At 43.2% G+C, this 24,545-nt stretch overlaps 1 protein-coding gene across 1 annotated transcript; it reads left to right on the top strand.

Annotated features, from left to right (window-relative positions):
- Window positions 1-163: 163 nt before the first annotated feature.
- On the top strand, window positions 164-11,606 carry PPIL3 (peptidylprolyl isomerase like 3). Its single transcript, XM_075286049.1, has 6 exons — window positions 164-250; window positions 10,025-10,099; window positions 10,351-10,444; window positions 10,529-10,596; window positions 10,833-10,951; window positions 11,255-11,606. The coding sequence occupies exons 1-6, from the start codon at window positions 248-250 to the stop codon at window positions 11,379-11,381; spliced, it is 486 nt and encodes a 161-aa protein (XP_075142150.1). The 5' UTR covers window positions 164-247; the 3' UTR covers window positions 11,382-11,606.
- The last annotated feature ends 12,939 nt before the right edge of the window (window positions 11,607-24,545 follow it).

Here is a 24,545-nt window from a genome sequence, read left to right on the forward strand (position 1 = left end):
ATGACGTCACTTTCTTCCGACCGGAAGAGCCGCCATCTTACAACACCCGGCGCCCTCCCGTACTCACTATTAGGAGCCGCCATGTTACTACACCCACAACAGTGGAAGGGGGCGGAGCTCCCGGAAATAGCCATGTTACTGCACCCACAGGAGAGGAGGGAAAGGCGGGGGCGGCCATGTTGGTACACCCATCTGAGGGAGATCGTGTGGGGATCGATCCTGCGTCTGTTTGGCTCTATCGTTTACAATGGTGAGTTTTCTGCCAGTATTATCAGCCTCTGTGGTGCTGGTTTACATAAGTCTACACTTAGCAGTCACTGTGTGAATAAGTAAGTGCCCCCTCCCTGTGTAATAAGCGCTCATTGACAAGTTTACTTCTGTTGTTGTGGGACGCGTCATACATCGCCATCCAGGCATCACTTAGCGCCGCAGCTGTAAATCGTGACTTTTAGGAATGATATTGGTGTGAAAATCGTATCAAGTGTCGTGTGACCAGCGAGCGATTGTGGTGATGATGTCATTCTCCGACGCTGAGCGATGCTGATACGTTATGTGTGTGTAGTCAGCTGCGACAGTCACGTTGTGTGTAATAATAATAACAATTATTATAGTCTGTCGCCATATTCTGTATACTGCCATGTGTTATATTGTGATACATCTGACGCCATGTACGTGTGTTGTCGTATGTCTGACATCGTCTGTATACTGCCATACTTCTAGTGTCTTCTGTATACTGCCATACGTCTGGTGTCTTCTGTATACTGCCATACTTCTAGTGTCTTCTGTATACTGCCATACTTCTGGTGTCTTCTGTATACTGCCATACTTCTGGTGTCTTCTGTATACTGCCATACGTCTGGTGTCTTCTGTATACTGCTATACTTCTAGTGTCTTCTGTATACTGCCATACTTCTGGTGTCTTCTGTATACTGCGACGTATTATTTTGTAATACATTGGACACCATGTCCATGTCTTGTCGTATGTCTGACACCATCTGTATACTGCCATACTTCTAGTGTCTTCTGTATACTGCCATACTTCTAGTGTCTTCTGTATACTGCCATACTTCTGGTGTCTTCTGTATACTGCCATACGTCTGGTGTCTTCTGTATACTGCCGTATTTGTAGTGTCTTCTGTATACTGCCATACTTCTTCTGTATACTGCGATGTTATATTGTTGTACATCTGATGCCATGTCCATGTGTTGTCGTATGTCTGACATCGTCTGTATACTGCCATACTTCTAGTGTCTTCTGTATACTGCCATACTTCTGGTGTCTTCTGTATACTGCCATACTTCTGGTGTCTTCTGTATACTGCCATACTTCTGGTGTCTTCTGTATACTGCCATACTTCTGGTGTCTTCTGTATACTGCCATACTTCTGGTGTCTTCTGTATACTGCCATACTTCTGGTGTCTTCTGTATACTGCCATACTTCTGGTGTCTTCTGTATACTGCCATACGTCTGGTGTCTTCTGTATACTGCTATACTTCTAGTGTCTTCTGTATACTGCCATACTTCTAGTTTCTTCTGTATACTGCCATACTTCTGGTGTCTTCTGTATACTGCCATACTTCTAGTGTCTTCTGTATACTGCCATACGTCTAGTGTCTTCTGTATACTGCCATACTTCTGGTGTCTTCTGTATACTACCATACTTCTAGTGTCTTCTGTATACTGCCGTACTTCTGGTGTCTTCTGTATACTGCGACGTATTATTTTGTAATACATTGGACACCATGTCCATGTCTTGTCGTATGTCTGACACCATCTGTATACTGCCATACTTCTAGTGTCTTCTGTATACTGCCATACTTCTGGTGTCTTCTGTATACTGCCATACGTCTGGTGTCTTCTGTATACTGCCGTATTTGTAGTGTCTTCTGTATACTGCCATACTTCTTCTGTATACTGCGATGTTATATTGTTGTACATCTGATGCCATGTCCATGTGTTGTCGTATGTCTGACATCGTCTGTATACTGCCATACTTCTGGTGTCTTCTGTATACTGCCATACTTCTGGTGTCTTCTGTATACTGCCATACTTCTGGTGTCTTCTGTATACTGCCATACTTCTGGTGTCTTCTGTATACTGCCATACTTTTAGTGTCTTCTGTATACTGCCATACGTCTAGTGTCTTCTGTATACTGCCATATTTGTAGTGTCTTCTGTATACTGCCATACTTCTAGTGTCTTCTGTATACTGCCATACTTCTAGTGTCTTCTGTATACTGCCATACTTCTGGTGTCTTCTGTATACTGCCATACTTCTAGTGTCTTCTGTATACTGCCATACGTCTAGTGTCTTCTGTATACTGCCATATTTGTAGTGTCTTCTGTATACTGCCATACTTCTGGTGTCTTCTGTATACTGCCATACTTCTGGTGTCTTCTGTATACTGCCATAGTTCTGGTGTCTTCTGTATACTGCCATACTTCTGGTGTCTTCCGTATACTGCCATACTTCTAGTGTCTTCTGTATACTGCCATACTTCTGGTGTCTTCTGTATACTGCCATATTTGTAGTGTCTTCTGTATACTGCCATACTTCTAGTGTCTTCTGTATACTGCCATACTTCTAGTGTCTTCTGTATACTGCCATACTTCTAGTGTCTTCTGTATACTGCCATACTTCTAGTGTCTTCTGTATACTGCCATACTTCTGGTGTCTTCTGTATACTGCCATACTTCTGGTGTCTTCTGTATACTGCCATACGTCTGGTGTCTTCTGTATACTGCCGTATTTGTAGTGTCTTCTGTATACTGCCATACTTCTTCTGTATACTGCGATGTTATATTGTTGTACATCTGATGCCATGTCCATGTGTTGTCGTATGTCTGACATCGTCTGTATACTGCCATACTTCTAGTGTCTTCTGTATACTGCCATACTTCTAGTGTCTTCTGTATACTGCCATACTTCTAGTGTCTTCTGTATACTGCCATACTTCTGGTGTCTTCTGTATACTACCATACTTCTGGTGTCTTCTGTATACTGCCATACTTCTAGTGTCTTCTGTATACTGCCATACGTCTAGTGTCTTCTGTATACTGCCATACGTCTAGTGTATTCTGTATACTGCCATACGTCTAGTGTATTCTGTATACTGCCATACTTCTGGTGTCTTCTGTATACTGCCATACTTCTGGTGTCTTCTGTATACTGCCATACTTCTGGTGTCTTCTGTATACTGCCATACTTCTAGTGTCTTCTGTATACTGCCATACGTCTAGTGTCTTCTGTATACTGCCATATTTGTAGTGTCTTCTGTATACTGCCATACATCTGGTGTCTTCTGTATACTGCCATACTTCTGGTGTCTTCTGTATACTGCCATACTTCTAGTGTCTTCTGTATACTGCCATACTTCTAGTGTCTTCTGTATACTGCCATATTTGTAGTGTCTTCTGTATACTGCCATACTTCTGGTGTCTTCTGTATACTGCCATACTTCTAGTGTCTTCTGTATACTGCCATACGTCTAGTGTCTTCTGTATACTGCCATATTTGTAGTGTCTTCTGTATACTGCCATACTTCTGGTGTCTTCTGTATACTGCCATACTTCTGGTGTCTTCTGTATACTGCCATACTTCTGGTGTCTTCTGTATACTGCCATACTTCTAGTGTCTTCTGTATACTGCCATATTTGTAGTGTCTTCTGTATACTGCCATACGTCTAGTGTCTTCTGTATACTGCCATATTTGTAGTATCTTCTGTATACTGCCATACTTCTGGTGTCTTCTGTATACTGCCATACTTCTAGTGTCTTCTGTATACTGCCATACTTCTAGTGTCTTCTGTATACTGCCATACTTCTAGTGTCTTCTGTATACTGCCATACTTCTAGTGTCTTCTGTATACTGCCATATTTGTAGTGTCTTCTGTATACTGCCATACGTCTAGTGTCTTCTGTATACTGCCATATTTGTAGTATCTTCTGTATACTGCCATACTTCTAGTGTCTTCTGTATACTGCCATACATCTGGTGTCTTCTGTATACTGCCATACTTCTGGTGTCTTCTGTATACTGCCATACTTCTGGTGTCTTCTGTATACTGCCATACATCTGGTGTCTTCTGTATACTGCCATACTTCTAGTGTCTTCTGTATACTGCCATACTTCTAGTGTCTTCTGTATACTGCCATACATCTGGTGTCTTCTGTATACTGCCATACTTCTAGTGTCTTCTGTATACTGCCATACGTCTGGTGTCTTCTGTATACTGCCGTATTTGTAGTGTCTTCTGTATACTGCCATACTTCTTCTGTATACTGCGATGTTATATTGTTGTACATCTGATGCCATGTCCATGTGTTGTCGTATGTCTGACATCGTCTGTATACTGCCATACTTCTAGTGTCTTCTGTATACTGCCATACTTCTAGTGTCTTCTGTATACTGCCATACTTCTGGTGTCTTCTGTATACTGCCATACTTCTGGTGTCTTCTGTATACTGCCATACTTCTGGTGTCTTCTGTATACTGCCATACTTCTGGTGTCTTCTGTATACTGCCATACTTCTGGTGTCTTCTGTATACTGCCATTCGTCTAGTGTCTTCTGTATACTGCCATACTTCTAGTGTCTTCTGTATACTGCCATACTTCTGGTGTCTTCTGTATACTGCCATACTTCTGGTGTCTTCTGTATACTGCCATACTTCTAGTGTCTTCTGTATACTACCATACTTCTGGTGTCTTCTGTATACTGCCATACTTCTGGTGTCTTCTGTATACTGCCATTCGTCTAGTGTCTTCTGTATACTGCCATACTTCTAGTGTCTTCTGTATACTGCCATACTTCTGGTGTCTTCTGTATACTGCCATACTTCTGGTGTCTTCTGTATACTGCCATATTTGTAGTGTCTTCTGTATACTGCCATACTTCTAGTGTCTTCTGTATACTGCCATACATCTGGTGTCTTCTGTATACTGCCATACTTCTAGTGTCTTCTGTATACTGCCATACTTCTAGTGTCTTCTGTATACTGCCATACGTCTAGTGTCTTCTGTATACTGCCATACGTCTAGTGTCTTCTGTATACTGCCATATTTGTAGTGTCTTCTTTATACTGCCATACTTCTGGTGTCTTCTGTATACTGCCATACTTCTGGTGTCTTCTGTATACTGCCATACTTCTGGTGTCTTCCGTATACTGCCATACTTCTAGTGTCTTCTGTATACTGCCATACTTCTGGTGTCTTCTGTATACTGCCATATTTGTAGTGTCTTCTGTATACTGCCATACTTCTAGTGTCTTCTGTATACTGCCATACTTCTAGTGTCTTCTGTATACTGCCATACATCTGGTGTCTTCTGTATACTGCCATACTTCTAGTGTCTTCTGTATACTGCCATACATCTGGTGTCTTCTGTATACTGCCATACTTCTGGTGTCTTCTGTATACTGTGCCATACATCTGGTGTCTTCTGTATACTGCCATACTTCTAGTGTCTTCTGTATACTGCCATACATCTGGTGTCTTCTGTATACTGCCATACTTCTGGTGTCTTCTGTATACTGTGCCATACATCTGGTGTCTTCTGTATACTGCCATACTTCTGGTGTCTTCTGTATACTGCCATACTTCTAGTGTCTTCTGTATACTGCCATACATCTGGTGTCTTCTGTATACTGCCATACTTCTGGTGTCTTCTGTATACTGCCATACTTCTAGTGTCTTCTGTATACTGCCATACATCTGGTGTCTTCTGTATACTGCCATACTTCTAGTGTCTTCTGTATACTGCCATACTTCTGGTGTCTTCTGTATACTGCGACATATTATTATGTAATACATTGGACACCATGTCCATGTCTTGTCGTATGTCTGACACCATCTGTATACTGCCATACTTCTGGTGTCTTCTGTATACTGCCATACGTCTGGTGTCTTCTGTATACTGCCGTATTTGTAGTGTCTTCTGTATACTGCCATACTTCTTCTGTATACTGCGATGTTATATTGTTGTACATCTGATGCCATGTCCATGTGTTGTCGTATGTCTGACATCGTCTGTATACTGCCATACTTCTGGTGTCTTCTGTATACTGCCATACTTCTAGTGTCTTCTGTATACTGCCATACGTCTAGTGTCTTCTGTATACTGCCATATTTGTAGTATCTTCTGTATACTGCCATACTTCTAGTGTCTTCTGTATACTGCCATACTTCTAGTGTCTTCTGTATACTGCCATACTTCTAGTGTCTTCTGTATACTGCCATACTTCTAGTGTCTTCTGTATACTGCCATACTTCTAGTGTCTTCTGTATACTGCCATATTTGTAGTGTCTTCTGTATACTGCCATACTTCTAGTGTCTTCTGTATACTGCCATACTTCTGGTGTCTTCTGTATACTGCCATACTTCTGGTGTCTTCTGTATACTGCCATACTTCTGGTGTCTTCCGTATACTGCCATACTTCTAGTGTCTTCTGTATACTGCCATACTTCTAGTGTCTTCTGTATACTGCCATACTTCTGGTGTCTTCTGTATACTGCCATACTTCTAGTGTCTTCTGTATACTACCATACTTCTGGTGTCTTCTGTATACTGCCATACTTCTGGTGTCTTCTGTATACTGCCATACGTCTAGTGTCTTCTGTATACTGCCATACTTCTAGTGTCTTCTGTATACTGCCATACTTCTGGTGTCTTCTGTATACTGCCATACTTCTGGTGTCTTCTGTATACTGCCATATTTGTAGTGTCTTCTGTATACTGCCATACTTCTAGTGTCTTCTGTATACTGCCATACTTCTAGTGTCTTCTGTATACTGCCATACATCTGGTGTCTTCTGTATACTGCCATACTTCTAGTGTCTTCTGTATACTGCCATACTTCTGGTGTCTTCCGTATACTGCCATACTTCTAGTGTCTTCTGTATACTGCCATACTTCTGGTGTCTTCTGTATACTGCCATATTTGTAGTGTCTTCTGTATACTGCCATACTTCTAGTGTCTTCTGTATACTGCCATACTTCTAGTGTCTTCTGTATACTGCCATACATCTGGTGTCTTCTGTATACTGCCATACTTCTGGTGTCTTCTGTATACTGTGCCATACATCTGGTGTCTTCTGTATACTGCCATACTTCTGGTGTCTTCTGTATACTGCCATACTTCTAGTGTCTTCTGTATACTGCCATACATCTGGTGTCTTCTGTATACTGCCATACTTCTGGTGTCTTCTGTATACTGTGCCATACATCTGGTGTCTTCTGTATACTGCCATACATCTGGTGTCTTCTGTATACTGCCATACTTCTAGTGTCTTCTGTATACTGCCATACATCTGGTGTCTTCTGTATACTGCCATACTTCTAGTGTCTTCTGTATACTGCCATACTTCTGGTGTCTTCTGTATACTGCCATACTTCTAGTGTCTTCTGTATACTGCCATACATCTGGTGTCTTCTGTATACTGCCATACTTCTAGTGTCTTCTGTATACTGCCATACTTCTGGTGTCTTCTGTATACTGCCATACATCTGGTGTCTTCTGTATACTGCCATACTTCTAGTGTCTTCTGTATACTGCCATACTTCTGGTGTCTTCTGTATACTGCCATACGTCTAGTGTCTTCTGTATACTGCCATACTTCTAGTGTCTTCTGTATACTGCCATACTTCTGGTGTCTTCTGTATACTGCCATACTTCTGGTGTCTTCTGTATACTGCCATATTTGTAGTGTCTTCTGTATACTGCCATACTTCTAGTGTCTTCTGTATACTGCCATACTTCTAGTGTCTTCTGTATACTGCCATACATCTGGTGTCTTCTGTATACTGCCATACTTCTAGTGTCTTCTGTATACTGCCATACTTCTGGTGTCTTCCGTATACTGCCATACTTCTAGTGTCTTCTGTATACTGCCATACTTCTGGTGTCTTCTGTATACTGCCATATTTGTAGTGTCTTCTGTATACTGCCATACTTCTAGTGTCTTCTGTATACTGCCATACTTCTAGTGTCTTCTGTATACTGCCATACATCTGGTGTCTTCTGTATACTGCCATACTTCTAGTGTCTTCTGTATACTGCCATACTTCTAGTGTCTTCTGTATACTGCCATACTTCTGGTGTCTTCTGTATACTGCCATACATCTGGTGTCTTCTGTATACTGCCATACTTCTAGTGTCTTCTGTATACTGCCATACATCTGGTGTCTTCTGTATACTGCCATACTTCTGGTGTCTTCTGTATACTGCCATACTTCTGGTGTCTTCTGTATACTGCCATACTTCTGGTGTCTTCTGTATACTGCCATACTTCTGGTGTCTTCTGTATACTGCCATACTTCTAGTGTCTTCTGTATACTGCCATACTTCTAGTGTCTTCTGTATACTGCCATATTTGTAGTGTCTTCTGTATACTGCCATACTTCTAGTGTCTTCTGTATACTGCCATACTTCTAGTGTCTTCTGTATACTGCCATACTTCTGGTGTCTTCTGTATACTGTGCCATACATCTGGTGTCTTCTGTATACTGTGCCATACATCTGGTGTCTTCTGTATACTGCCATACTTCTGGTGTCTTCTGTATACTGCCATACTTCTAGTGTCTTCTGTATACTGCCATACATCTGGTGTCTTCTGTATACTGCCATACTTCTAGTGTCTTCTGTATACTGCCATACTTCTGGTGTCTTCTGTATACTGCCATACTTCTAGTGTCTTCTGTATACTGCCATACTTCTGGTGTCTTCTGTATACTGCCATACATCTGGTGTCTTCTGTATACTGCCATACTTCTAGTGTCTTCTGTATACTGCCATACATCTGGTGTCTTCTGTATACTGCCATACTTCTAGTGTCTTCTGTATACTGCCATACTTCTGGTGTCTTCTGTATACTGCCATACATCTGGTGTCTTCTGTATACTGCCATACTTCTAGTGTCTTCTGTATACTGCCATACTTCTGGTGTCTTCTGTATACTGCGACATATTATTTTGTAATACATTGGACACCATGTCCATGTCTTGTCGTATGTCTGACACCATCTGTATACTGCCATACTTCTAGTGTCTTCTGTATACTGCCATACTTCTAGTGTCTTCTGTATACTGCCATACTTCTAGTGTCTTCTGTATACTGCCATACTTCTAGTGTCTTCTGTATACTGCCATACATCTGGTGTCTTCTGTATACTGCCATACTTCTGGTGTCTTCTGTATACTGCCATACTTCTAGTGTCTTCTGTATACTGCCATACTTCTAGTGTCTTCTGTATACTGCCATACTTCTAGTTTCTTCTGTATACTGCCATACTTCTAGTTTCTTCTGTATACTGCCATACTTCTAGTGTCTTCTGTATACTGCCATACTTCTAGTGTCTTCTGTATACTGCCATATTTGTGGTGTCTTCTGTATACTGCCATACTTCTGGTGTCTTCTGCATACTGCCATACTTCTAGTTTCTTCTGTATACTGCCATACGTCTGGTGTCTTCTGTATACTGCCATATTTGTAGTGTCTTCTGTATACTGCCATACGTCTAGTGTCTTCTGTATACTGCCATACGTCTAGTGTCTTCTGTATACTGCCATACTTCTTCTGTATACTGCGATGTTATATTGTTGTACATCTGATGTCATGTCCATGTGTTGTCGTATGTCTGACATCGTCTGTATACTGCCATACTTCTGGTGTCTTCTGTATACTGCCATACTTCTTCTCTATACTGCGATGTGTTATATTGTGATACGTCTGATAAATCTTCTATATACTGCAACATGTCCTGTGTGTTGCCATCTATCTGACACCGCCTCCTGTATACTGCCATACGTCTTCTGTATATTGTGATACATCCAGTGCCATTCTTTGTGTATTTTGATAGGTATCGCTCTGTCTTATCTATTGCGTTACATTTGCCTCCATCTTCTATGTGTTGCCATAAGTCTCACACTGTCATCTAAGTATCGGGATACCTCTGACGTCACTTTCTGTCTACTGCGATACTGACTTCTATATATCATGTCTGACTCCATCTTTTGTTATTTCAGGCCGTGACACTTCACACAGATTTGGGAGACATCAAAATCGAGGTGTTCTGTGAGAGAGCGCCGAAGGCCAGTGAGGTGAGTGAAGCCGGTAAGACCTATAAGTGGTGATATACAAAGGGTGCTGATATACAGACTGGCATGGTGGAAGGAGCCAGAGTCAGGCTACGGACATACGATACCATCTTGTATATAGTGATTGATATATAACCGCCTTAGTCACCTCTGTCACGCCCCCTATGTCACTGGTTGTCTGTCGCCATCTCCGTTACAAGGGAGGCGCTAACGTTTTTGCTTTCCTTTCCTGACACCTCCATCTTGTCTGATAGAACTTCTTGGCTTTGTGCGCCAGTAACTACTACAATGGCTGCCTCTTCCACCGCAACATCAAAGGCTTTATGGTGCAGACGGGAGACCCAACAGGTGAGGGCGCCGCTGATCTCGTACGTTATATCTCTGTGCGTTCTCTTGTGTTCCGACTCTGATCCTGATCTTCTTATTATTCAGGGACAGGGAAGGGCGGGCAGAGCATCTGGGGACGAAAATTTGAAGACGAGTTCAGCGAATACTTGAAGGTGGGTTGGAGTCCAGCAGTCGATAATCCAAAAATCTGATAGTCCAGCATGGAAGAAAATAGCCACATACCTGACGGATTATCAGACAACTTACCTGCAGCTCTTCTTACCTGCTCCTCCTCCTACCACTTACTTATCGGAGTAGTGGCGGACTATCAGACTGGCGGCGTTATATGATTGTTATACTATATAGGTGTGATACGGTATTTATAACTGGTCTCACATCTCTGTCCTAGCACAACGTGCGCGGCGTCGTATCCATGGCCAATAACGGCCCCAATACCAACGCCGCCCAGTTCTTCATCACATATGGGAAACAGCCACATCTGGACATGAAGTACACCGTGTTTGGAAAGTAAGTGATGTGATAGTAAAGAGGTACATAGTGGAAGGGGCAGGGTTACCAGCAGCACAGAGGATTTCTGCAGGGGAATTTGCTTAACATATAGGGGAGGTCACAGACAGTGAGTTACATCAGTTAGGAGCAGGGTTCTCAGCAGCACAGAGTATTTCAAGAGAGGAGTGTGCTGATCTTTTAGGGGAGGTCACAGACTGAGAGACACATTGTGGAAGGAGCAGGGTCCCTAGCAGCACAGAGCATTTCAGGAGATGAGCTCTGTCTCTTGATGTCTTGTCCTATCTGTCACTCATTCTGTAGGGTCATCGATGGTCTGGACACTTTGGATGAGTTGGAGAAACTTCCGGTACATGAGAAATCCTTCCGACCCCTGACAGAAGTGCGAATCAAAGATGTCACCATACACGCCAACCCCTTCGCCCTCTGACCTGTACAGATCAGCACAGATGACCAGCCATGGACTCCTCCTCCCGTATCTTCCCCACCTCATCTGTATCAGATGCTACACAGCGTACGTCAGCAGCACAGAGTGTTTATACGGCTCAGACTCCGGCACACGTCCTGTACTGTGTGGTCTCCTGCCCCAGGGACATCAGGTGATAGTGACACCTAGGGTTTAGGTTTTTTTTGAGTGTTTTTATACATATTTTGTTGGAGACAAAAAAATAAAAATCTGATTTTCTATAAAATCTGTGCTGCCTTTATACACAGCCATGCATTCATTTCCTCTTGGAGGTTGCAGTATATGTCCGCCAGTGTTCAGGATGTCGGCCCTGACCCTGGTGATGTCACCGCATGAGCTGTACAGATGAGAGCACCCCCATGTGGCAATGTGAAGGAGTCCTGGGTAAATAGGCGTCAGCCACATTAAGTAAGGTTTCCATGTTTGTAAAACTGGATGTTCTCTCTGTGGACTTTATGCTTAATTTATGCTTATAGGGAAACCGCCAGCGTTTCTGTAGGTATGATTGACCTGCTGCAATGTCCAAAACCACAACGGTTTTGGAAATCGTATATGTCCACTGCGTGTATTTTTCCGCAATGTGTGGATGAGATTCGCACTATGCAGTGACTGTAAAACACTTTGTTTATTTCTGTGGAGTTTATACCACGCACGTGGGGCCCCCGCCTAAAACTACATTGGAAATACCTCATTATCAGATCCATCTATGTTACCATTAGAGGGTGACACCATTAGTATTGCGCGTGCACTTCGATATATTTATTTATTTTTTTTTAAATCAATAAATCTATTTCATTTTCTAATCTATTTTATTTTCCAAAAACTACCAATATGAAGGCACCTTGAAGAAGTAAAGCTGACAACTGGCTGCAAGGTAAGGGAGGAAGGAAATATGTGACATGACTTTTTTTTATAGTTCTTAATAGCAGCGACTATTATTATTTGTTTTTAGAATTCAAATTTTATTAAGGTTTATAAATGATTACAGAGAAAATACAATTGCATTGCTGAATTCAACGCACTGTCGGCTTTCCCGATCTGCGCCCCAGGTGAAGAGCTATCGGTGCCGGTACCATATCTCTTTACAGTCAGAAGGGTGTTCCTGACAGTCGGTCAGGAACGTCCTTCTCCACAGCAGCGCCTATAGCGCTGTACAGTGTGAGCGGGGAGGAACGCGTTATATATATAGTATATAGAACTGCCTGTGCCCAAATCCATGAAAGGTCCTCTTTAAGGGTTTTAGTTTTGTTCTAAGCTGTAAAATGGATTTGTATAACACTGAGAGAGATTGCAATAAAATTTGTCAGACTTCTCACAGTGAAAAAGCATTTTTGTCAACTTGTCTAACATGAACAGCGATAAGCCCCCAATGTACTCTCTCATTCTGGCCATGGAGCTCAGGAAACTTTCCATTTTCTCAAGACACTTGAAAATGAAAGTATTCAAAGTTTAGGGTGCGGCCGTCACCTCCACTCTCACATTAAGGAACAACAGGAACGCCACCTAGAGACTGCTTACTGTCAGAACATCCAAATGAGTTCTGTCTCAACATAACATGATAGCCTCTCCCCAGACTGCACTGACGGGAGTAAGAGCTTTGGTTGAGCTTATCCTTTTTTTTTTAATGTAAAATTGTGAGCCCCATATAGGGATCACAATGTACATTCCTACAGGGCCTCTGTTTATCAACTCTTTGAAGGTGCTCTAGTGTTTTTGCGAGTGTTGTGACCCCTTCACTATTTTTATTGCACAGTATTAGTGTTGAGTGAATAGTATTCGAATCCTAGATTCGAATGCCTCCGCTCCTATAGGAATGCATGGGAGCAGACGATCGCAAAGGGGTTAAGCGGTGGACGGCTCCAATGCATTCCAATGGGAGCGAGGTATTCGAAACTAGGATTCGAATACTATTCGCTCAACACTACACAGTATGTGTTTTATAATGACAATCAATGTTATTATAGGCTGTAATAATAGCTCATGACTGCTATAAAACAGATGCCTTGTGATGTAAGTAGTCAAGGAGCTTCACCCAATATTATATTCTCCACAGTGACCCCTATACAGTATAATATGCTCCCAAAAGCCAGTGATATTATTACACTCTGGGTCTGGGGTCACCTCAGACCCCTGAATATAATAATTAGAGGCCCAGGGGAAGTGATTAAAAATAACAAACACTTATACTCACCTCTCCTGGGCATACTTTCTCCTCACCATCTTGTTCGGCTCGCCTGCCTGCGACTGAGGTAAACGCGTCCCAGATGTCACTGCTCGATCTGTGATTGGACCTCAGCGGTCACGTGAAGCTCGATAAAGTCATTGCCCAGCCGTAAGAGCCCCGACCTCCGCCATCTGTTTCCAGCGCATGGGAATAGAAGTGGATATTTGGAGTGAAAAAAAACAACCACCAAAAAAGCACTCCAGAAAAGAGTGACATGCTACTTCGGAGCCTGTCTACTGCAGAAAGCCATGGTATAACCCTCTGGTGAAGCCTCTTTTAGGCCAAGGCCCCACTTTTCAGAAATGCACCTTTTTTTTATGTAGCAGATTTTGTTGTGTTTTTTTTTTTTTTTTTTTTTTAGCCAAAGCCAAGAACAGTTACAAAAGGAATGGAAAATATATAGGAAGTTCTTATACTATTGCCTTCTGCTCCACTCCTGACTTTGGCTAAAAAAAAAAAATACGCAAAAAAAATCTGCAACAAAAAAAATGTGTTTCCGCAATGTGGGGCCTTAACCTTAAAAGCATATTTATGTACAGTCATATTCAGAGCGAGCATATGATGTTCAGAAGGTAGTCATTGGGGGAATTTATCATCCCTCTCCCAAGCCAGTTTTCTGGTGGAATAAAGGCTGCATGCACACGGAGTTACGCCGGACTTGTAAAAATACTCACAGCCGTACACGCGAGCGCAGCGGACGGTTCCCGAACACTTCCCATTCACTTCAATGGGAGCGCTCGTAACGCCGGCAAAAATTTGAAGCTTTACGCCTCTCATGCCGTTTTTCTGAAAAGCAGGCAGGACTTTGAGGCCACGGGTGTGTCAACCCTGTATTGGAAACCTTCCATATATAGAGACAAGAACATCTTAGTATCTAAGACAGGGGTCCTCAAACTACGGCCTGCGGGCCACATGCGGCCCGCCGGCACCACCGGCAGGCACGCATTTATAATGAAGCTCCTGGGGAGCTCGGTCCAGGCCATGTAGCGCGCTTCACTTCACCTATTGGAGGGCACCGCTCCTGATGTCTGCGCGATCTGCTCTGCCTCCGGTATCCTCCTTACATCGCATACTTGCGATGTGACAGAAGGACACAGGCGGACACCGGAGACAGAGCAGATCGCGCAGACATCAGGAGTGGTGCCCTCCAATCAGTAAAGTGAAGCGCGCTGTCTCCATGGCCTGGCCCGGTATAGTCAATTGTACTCCTCCGCGTCACTTCGTCAGTCAGGTCAGCATAGCAACGTGACCTGACCTGAGGCAGCCCAAATTACAGTGGGCAAAGCCACCTCCCTAGTTTGGTTTAGTGCCTGCTGACTTCCTGGATCCCAGACCCTATCTGTGCCCCCTGAAGTAAGCACTATAATCTCTTACTGTAGGATTAATAACACCTCAGGGGGCATTCACACTTGTGTTTGGTTGTGCATTCCGCTGGGTCAGCTTTAAAGGGATTCTACCATTAAAAACTGTTTTTGTCGTTGACACGTCAGAATAGCCTTAAGAAAGGCTATTCTTCTCCGCGCCACCGTTCAGTTAAAATTCCGTTTTCTGTCGGTATGCAAATGAGTTCTCTTGCAGCACTGGGAGCGTCCCCAATGCTGCGAGAGAACTCTCCAGCGCCACCCCTATCTTCTTCTGGAACGTCATCTTCATGCGTCTTCTTCCGGCGCAGGCGGTGAAACTTGTACGCCTTGGGCCTCGCTCAGAGCCGACTGCACATGTCCGCGGCCACAAGAAAAATGGCCGCTTGCACAGTAAGTAAGCAGCCATTTTCTTGTGGCCTGTGGGCATGCTCAGTCGGCTCTGCCTGCACCAGAAGAAGACGCATAAAGACGACGTTCCAGAAGAAGTTGGAGGCGGCGCTGGAGAGTTCTCTCGCAGCATTGGGGATGCCCCCAGTGCTGCAAGATAACTCATTTGCATACAGACAGAAAACGGAATTTTAACCAAACGGCGGGGCAAAGAAGAAATCGAAAGGTAGGAGAAGAAGAGGCTTTCTTAAGGCAATTCCTATGTGTTATCGAGAAAAAATGTGATTTTAATGGTAGAATCCCTTTAAACTATATTCCGGCCCTCCAATTGTCCGAGGGACAGTGAGCTGGCCCACCTTTTAAAAAGTTTGAGGACCCCTGATCTAAGATATGCCTATAGTTTTGTTATACATTATTGACAAAAATAGATCTATAGGGGCAGGTCAACTAGAGACACGCGAAGCCTGGGGAGGGGTCCTGGCCCTCTAACATGGACACTGACAGCTGATGCATCTATTCTGAAGACTTCAATACATTTCTTTTTCCTTTTTTATGTTTTTTTTTAAGAGTCCACATGAGAAATGCTACATCTTTTGGGAAAGTGGTCAAGGAAGTAAAAAAAAAATAAATTCAAAAATTGCAATTTTTTTTTGTTTGTGCAACCCCTATAATTGTTTACATTCTTGGTGCCATCTTCCATTTGCTACACAATCCTAAACTCATGACTTCTTTATTCTTTTGGCCGTGCCTAGATAATAAAAATGAGATGGAGTCAGCCTTGTTGTTCACATTGTGTTTTATACTATTACTCTCGGGATAGTGTATATACCGTATATAGCTTTATTAGTAAAATATATTAATCTGACACATTAGTTTTTGATGATTAGTGAATATTAGATAGGTCATCAATGTTTTCGGTGGGGGTCTAACAACTCAGAACCCACTCGATCAGCTATTTGAAGAGGTTGGAGCACTCACGAGCGCCGCAGCCTCTTCCCTGTCCCAATGACGTCACATGGTAAAGCAGCTGGTAACGATGGAACGGAGACGATGAGGTTCGTCTTCTCTTCCTATTTTTCTCCTTTTTCCTCTTTAGTGAATAAGAAAATGTCTTTAGCCCATTTCTTTTGGCTGGGCTGAGATTTCAGGAGGATGTCCTTATGCTCTTCACTACTGTCCTTCAAGTCATCGATCACCACAATCACGTTCTTCCTTTCTGTATTTAGGAACATAAAGAAATATTAACAACCTGGTATCATAAAAAACATAGTAAAAACCTGGACCGGGCAACAGTAGAAATGATGGCTGGAAAGGACGCAGAGGAGGAGACAGAAGACAATGCTCTAGATCAACTTGGGTTTATGGTGAAATGGTGGCATTTGATGGGCCTGGATCTATTGCAACCCACGAACTATGTAACTAAGTATAAATTGCTAGTCCTAAGTAGACAGCGTCCGCCTCACAACACTACCCTCTGGACTAGGCCCATTAATTTGTAATGCACCGGCATCCTGTTGCAGCAGCTGCGACAGAATGTGTTCACGCGGAACCCCTAAGAGTGAAACCTGTAACATCCGCAAATCATGGCCACCTGCATGTGCCCTTAGGCCCCGTTTACACGGAGCAAGAGGCGGCGCTGAAACCACGTCATAATCCGCCCCCTCACAATGGAGGTCTATGTAGACCGCCAGCTTACTTTTTTCCAAAACGAGCTGCCCTTTCTTTAGAAGGACTCCGTAACTGATTCAGCCCCGGCATCCGCCTCATGGCAGCACCCTGCAGAGTAGGCCCATTCATTTGAGCCTACTCCGGAGGGGAAGCCGTGACTGTTGGAAGCAGTCGTGGCTGGCGCATTTTGGCTCTATTGTGACGCGGCTTCCTGCGCCACTCTCGGGACCAAAATCCGCCAATCCGGGGCCTTACCTTACTGCAGCCCTCCATGTCCTCCTCAATAATACTAAGCTCCAGTGTATACTAAAGGCCAGTGTATGCACCTGCTAATGTATCCGCAACCAGTCTCTGAGCACTGTGGGCTATTGAGGCTTACTCAGACCCCTAGGGGCTCCCTGATCACTGGTGCCTCTCTGACCCTCGCTGGGCGCCAATTAAATCAGAACCACTCAAAAACCTAGTAACATTTCAGGAGCAAAGTCCAGATCCCCATGCGGGGGGTTTAGATGCGAATACCAGGAGGGTTTCTTAGGTATCTCGCTTAGGAGTGGCCCAAAGACAATCTAGTTAATTGGCACAGTGGTTACATGTCTCGATGCCCATGATAAAACTTAGGTTATGATGGTTGTTATGATAGTTGTTTGATCAGACAGATGTCTAACCACCGGTCAGTGACTAAATGTATACTATAGACTCTATATGTAAATGCTAGACTTCTTGGATGGTAAATACTTGTTAACAAGAGTCTCCTGCTCTAGAAGATATCTTTATCTCTCATATTCTCATACCTAGCATCTCAGACAAGTGTTGTAGCTCCATGTCGTATAGCGAGTCTCTGACGTCGGTGATATTAATCCGTCCTCTGTTCTGGGTGTGATAGAGAATCCCAAATTTGCACCAAGCCACATTTTCCAAGAACTGCTGGTATCCATTATTGGTGATAGGAAAAGGTCTGACGGTCTCCACAACCTTTTGGAATTGTTTAGATTCCAGCTTCTTTTTCAGCCATTCGTAGTCACATTCTGCCGACCTTGTAAAAATCCCAACTTTTAACTTTAAAAAAAATACAAAAACCATTTCAATATCACTGACATAATAGGGAATGCCTTTTACTCCTCTCTGAGTCTCCATCTTCCTTCAAGTTGACCAAAAATCACATTGACCTCTACTTTCGGGAAGGTGAATTTCAAAATGGCCACCAATACTACTCAAACAAAGGTCAGTCATTTCCCCAAGATCTGGAATATGTCACCAAATAGAAAGGAGTCTGGATAAGCCCTCTATGATTTGTAATGGTGGGCCAGATTGGGACTCTTAGCTGATGGACGCCCGGTTTGGTTGATCCCTGACTCCAGTCTTGACTGAAGGGTTTTTTTTTATGACGGTTCAAGGCCAAACAATTGGCTCTTGATCATCTCAGGATCAGCCCAGATGAAATACACCAGATCAGACACGTTCTCATGGCATTCTAGTGCATATAAAAACCCAAGTGAACCTTAAATCCCATTGGGAGAACAGGGGCGTAACTCTAGGGGGCTACAGAGATAACAGTCACATTAGGGCCATGGAGCCACCACATAAAGTCCTCCAAGTATTATAGACATCACATGGTAGACTGGAGGACCCGTTACATTGGGGTACAAGAGCTTCAGGTCACGACCGAACTAGATGAAACCCTATCCACTTACCGGTGTGAAAGTTGCTGAACCTAAAAAGAGAAAATAAAATATATTACAATCTTTATTAGATAACTGGAGCCAAAGTAAAACACGACATTTACTTTTCATTGCGCTTCGTATATTCTTCATTTTCTCTTCAAATGAACAACTTTTTCCATCGGTGGGATCACCTACGAAGAGTAGACATGAGAAGATGAAGAGCAAAGGATGGAAAGACGGGACTGTTGTCTGATGTTAGGAGAATAGAGACTCCAAGATGGCCTCCCTGAGGCGCAACCCAAAATGGATTGGACTACCTGCTTCGGGTAAGTTGTAGGCCTTTGGGGGCCCAGGTTGCAGTAAGACTTTTCCCTTCCTACCTCTTTTTGGTCAGTTTGTGTCCAAATTTGCCAGGAATGTTATTTGGTAACGGAAAATTCAGTATAATTGGCAAATATGCAAGACACAGACGGGACTCAGATAATACACAAGACAGGAGACAAAACCACTGGTATAGCTATAGGGCAGAGATGGCCAACCTGTTAGAGACCAAGTGCCTAAACTGCAACCCAAAGCCCACTAATTTATCACAAAGTGCCAACATGACAATTTAACCTTAATAATGTGCGGATACACAATAGCAGACAATTACGGACCTGCAAAATACGGTCATGTGAGCAGGGCTTTATAGAGCTTTCTGCTCCAATGTGACCCTCACACAGTCCAATCTGCTTCACAGTGGCCCCACACAGTACAATCTGCTTCACAGTGACCCCCACACAGTATAATCTGCTGCACAGTGACCCCCACACAGTATAATCTGCTTCACAGTGGCCCCACACAGTACAATCTGCTTCACAGTGGCCCCACACAGTATAATCTGCTGCACCGTTGTTCCCAACACAGTACAATTTGCTCCACGGTGGCCCCCACTTAGTATAATCTGTTCCACAGATATGTGCTCAAAGAGAGGGCTGTGTGTGCCACCTCTGGAACCCGTGTCATAGGTTCGCCATCACGGCTATAGGGGGTCACAGTTACCACTAGGCTCAGGCGCTAGGGGGGCCCATAGGTCATCATCATCACACTAGGGCTGGAAAAACCTATTTGATAACGTACAGAAAACAGGAGACTGGACACATAAGATACAGAAAAGACATATAAGACACAAATGAGATGCATAAGACAAATACACAGGGCAGAAACGGACTAAAATCTTAACCCTTAATCCGGATCGGTATCTGTTTGTATACTTGCACTTATTATGTGGCTGCTCTTGAATAACTCTCGTCCTTCTTTCATCTTCCTGTGGATCCTTCTCCTGGTGTCTGACTTTGTTACCTGTGTGGGTGATAGGCAGCGATGTAAATCATGGTGGATCATTTCATACCCTGGATTGTGTCATAGTTATTACTTTTCAGGACTGCTTTCAGGGGGGATGTATATGCAGTGTGTAATACATGTCTGTCCACACCCTGTAATGTCAGCCAGAGCCCTCCCGTTATCAGTAAAAGGAGTAAAACATTAGTGTCACTAACACTGTAGTACCCCGCGTCACATATGTCTATACACACCCTGCGTCACACGTATCATATGTCTATACATACGTGAGCATGCAATCTTAAATTTCAAGATGATGAGGGTAATTTCTTAAAGGGCCGAGGTCAGTCCTCAGTCAATAAAGTGTAATCATTGTACAATGAAAATTTCTTATACTTTACATTTTAATTCAACATTGTAACCATCTCTGAGGTCTTGTTACAGTGTATCAGTGCAGATAATGATCTGTGTCCTTAAGATGGTGAAAATCTCTTTCCTGTCCTCCTGCAGTCCAAGCTGATAACTCTAAGGGTAAGTTCACACAGAGTTTTTTGGTCAGGTCTTTTTTCCGAAAAAGAAGCGAGATGCTCATTCTTTCAGGCGGATTCGCCTCGCGACACCCGCCTGAAGACACTCCCTCTCGACTGGATGCTGGTACACTGCACCGGCATCCAGTTGCAGCTACCCGTATTTTGGACCGGAACCTGAGGCAGACTCACCCAACAAGGGCTATTGTGTTCCAATGGTGCCGATCTGATCCCGGAAACTTCTAGTCCCTGTCAGACGGCGGGTGATGTCGTCACGTGAATAGTTCATACGACCGGTCAGCCAGTGTAACCCAGCATGAACTCCGACATGACTGCTGAGGTCAATGATGAATGAGCAGTCGTGTCAACTGTTGACGTGACATCATCACTTTTAAAAGTCCTTGGGTCCAGATCTGCACCCCTGGCATGGAAGGACCTGTACATGGAAAGTCTCCTTTTTTTCTTTCCTGCTGTCTGGAATTAAAAAATAAAATAAAATTGAAAATCCCTTTAATAAGTCTGCCCCAAAGTCTATCAGATAGTTGAAGGCTGTTCACTGTACAGTGATGAAGCTTTGTTACATGGAACTTCAGGGGATTGAGGATGGGGATTATTTTTACCATCTCCCCGTAGTGTGGCTTGTTACTACAATATCACTTTGTGGCAGTGACTTTAGCTTCTTACCTGATTTTGTAGACCGTTTCCTAGAATAAAACACAAACAGATCAGGCAACACACTTGGTCCAATTTAGTAGCAGCAGTATCATAATTATAATCACCATCATAACTATAATCACCATCATCATCAATATAGTCACCAGCATCACTATATTCACTATCATCATCACTACAGTCACCTTCATCCCCACTAGAATCCCCATCATCACTATAACCACCATCTTCATCACTATCGCCACTATTGTCATCATAATCACTATCATCATCACTTAAGTCACCATCATTGCCATAATCAGTATCATCACTATAGCCGCCATCATTATAGTAGTTATCATTAATATAATCACTGTAATCAGCATCATTACTATAATCACTATCATCAACATTATAGTCCCTACCATCACAGTCACCATCATCACTGTAATCACTATCATCACTATAGTCATCATCATCACTATTAAGTCACCGCCATCACTACAATCACTAGCACCATCGTTATAGTCACCGTCATCACTATAATCACCATCATTACTGTAATCACTATGATCACTATAGTCATTGTTACCAACATTACCATCACTATAATCACTATTACCACCATATTAGTCACCATCATCAATATAATCACTATTATCATCACTGAGCTATTAATGATCAAAAACAGGGATTTACTTACTTTGGTATTGGAATACAACATAAGCCACCACCAACTTTTGAAGATGAACTTGTCGTCTTCTTGCTGAAAACACCAAAATACATTCTCGTCCTCAAAACCATTAAAATCATCATCAGCAATATTCACTATTAGAGATGGGCGAACCTCCTGCCACTAGTACTACTAACTCTCTTGTCTTCCACCTCTACATTAAAAAGTGCTGGAAGATCTCATTCAACTCATCAAAAAGAGGAGAAAGAAGAGGAAGTCTTGGGCTATGAGGTATTTCTCTCTGAGCAGATGCCACATGACTACTAGGAATTGAACCTATGTCAGTGAAGATAAAGACATGGTTGAGGGTGCATTCACAATGAGTAAACGCTAGCTTATTCTGAACGTAAAACACGTTCAGAATAAGCGGCGTCTAAAGCAGCTCCATTCATTTCTATGGGAGCGGGGATACGAGCGCTCCCCATAGAAATGAATGGGCTGCTTCTTTCACTCCGTGCAGTCCCATTGAAGTGAATGGGGAGTGCCGGCGTATACGGCAAGCTCTGCTCATGCCGGAGCGTACACGCCGGCACTCCCCATTCACTTCAATGGGACTGCACGGAGTGAAAGAAGCAGCCCATTCATTTCTATGGGGAGCGCTCGTATCCCCGCTCCCATAGAAATGAATGGAGCTGCTTTAGACGCCGCTTATTCTGAACGTGTTTTACGTTCAGAATAAGCTAGCGTTTACTCATTGTGAATGCACCCTCAGAGTACAAAAAGACACCATGGTAAATTAGAATATTTGTGGTTCATTGATTTTTTTTTTTTTTTAAAAAGTCTTTATTCTAGTTTTTTTCAAGACCAGAAATAGTGTTGCTGTTGCCATCCACATTCACACTGTTTTTTTCCAGTCATTTCTCTGCACATTGCTTTGTGATTTGGCAACAATTGTGACTCAGTTTTTTTTAATTAGTGGATTTTGTATTAGTGGTGGCTGCACTTCTGTGTATATATATATATATATATATATATATATATATATATATATATGATTAAGATTAAAAATAGACTGTTATTAATCATCAAATCCAGTTTTATTTCATTGTTAGCACACTGATACTGTTTCACATCCCTTCTAAACATGGTGGAGGCTTATGTTACCAGTGAGACAAGCTAAAGTCTCTTCTAGTCTACGGCAATGTAAAGCTTATTAGTGAAGTCCTTGTTGGTATAGGGCAGTGAAAGGCTTGTCAAATACCTCCTATAGTTGAGCTGTAGTCATAGATGGCAGCTCAGTCCTGATGGCACTAAACTAAGGGTAAGGTCACACGGGGGGTGGTAGGGCGGATTTTGGCAACAAGAGTGACACGGCTCTCGGGTCAAAACCCGCCTGTCACGACTCTTGCTGCTTCCGACAGTCGCGGTTTCCCCCTCTGGAGCAGGCTCAAATGAATGGGCCTACAGTAAGTAAGAGGCCATTTTCTTGTAGCCTGTGGGCATGCGCAGTCAGCCTACAAATTTCACCGCCTGCGCCAGAAGAAGACGCATGAAAAGAATGTTCCTGAAGAAGATGGAGGCAGGGCTGGAGATTTCTCTTGCAGCATTGGAGACGCCCCCAGTGCTGTTTGAGTGCTTGGGACTGCCCCCAGTGCTGCAAGATAACTCATTTGCATACCGGCGAAAATTGGTATTTCTATGGAACGGCGGTGCGGAGAAGACATCTAAAGGTAGCAGACGATTAGCCTTTCTTAAGGATACTCCGACGTGTGATCTACAAAAAATTAAGTTTAAATGATAGAATCCCTTTAAGGCCCAAAATATGCTGGTCCTTCAGGGGTTAATACATTACGTTGAATCTTTAGGCGATTAGATTTAGGTTGCAAATTAATTTAATTGAATTATGAATAGAATATTTACATTTAGGCTCAGTTCACATCTGAGTTCGGGGATTCCGTTCCCCTCTCCGCATGAAAAACGCGGAGAGAAAAGCGCCGTGAGTAGCACTTTTCTCTCTACATTTTTCGTGTGGAAACCAGACAGACCCCATTATAGTCTATCGGGTCCGCAGGTTTCCTAAGGTAACTGCTTTTTTATGCGAATTCGGCTTCCGTTCAGGAGGTCCCCAAGCAGATCCCAAAAACGGAAACCCATACGCAAATGTGAATCAAGCCTTAGAGAGACACCACGATACACACAATCTGATATGTAACTCCATACCTGCTCACTGGAGGGGTCTCGTTCCTTCTCATCCTGGGGTCTTGGCTTTCACTATCTAATGGAGATGTCTTGTTCATTGTTATGTGGGGTCTCAGCTGTCACTGTCTATTGCGGTCTCTCTATGTGACAACTCTGCGCTCTCGTTCTGGTGTAGACAGGTCGAGGTTCAGCTCTAGTTGTATTTTGGGATTCTGTTTCTTGGAGATGAAAGATCCTTTCACTTTCGTTATGACTCAAGTTCTGGGAATGGATGCAGAGAAAGCTCAGCTGCATCGCCTTAAAGGGGCAGGACAGCAGCGAGAACGGAATGCAAAAAATGATCAGTGTCAGGAAAAGCAATGGACAATGTAGTGTCGTGACCTCCTTTGTAGATCCGTAACCTCCCCAGCAGGTCCCAAAGTATTGAAAATTCTAGTTTGTTCACTTCTGTCTC

The sequence above is a fragment of the Leptodactylus fuscus genome, chromosome 8, assembly GCF_031893055.1.
Source record: "Leptodactylus fuscus isolate aLepFus1 chromosome 8, aLepFus1.hap2, whole genome shotgun sequence".
NCBI lineage: Eukaryota > Metazoa > Chordata > Amphibia > Anura > Leptodactylidae > Leptodactylus > Leptodactylus fuscus.

Coding starts and splice junctions, on each gene's coding strand:
- PPIL3 (XM_075286049.1), top strand. Junction 10,100..10,350: donor GAGCGCCGAAGGCCAGTGAG/GTGAGTGAAGCC, acceptor CTTGTCTGATAG/AACTTCTTGGCTTTGTGCGC. Junction 10,597..10,832: donor AGTTCAGCGAATACTTGAAG/GTGGGTTGGAGT, acceptor TCTCTGTCCTAG/CACAACGTGCGCGGCGTCGT.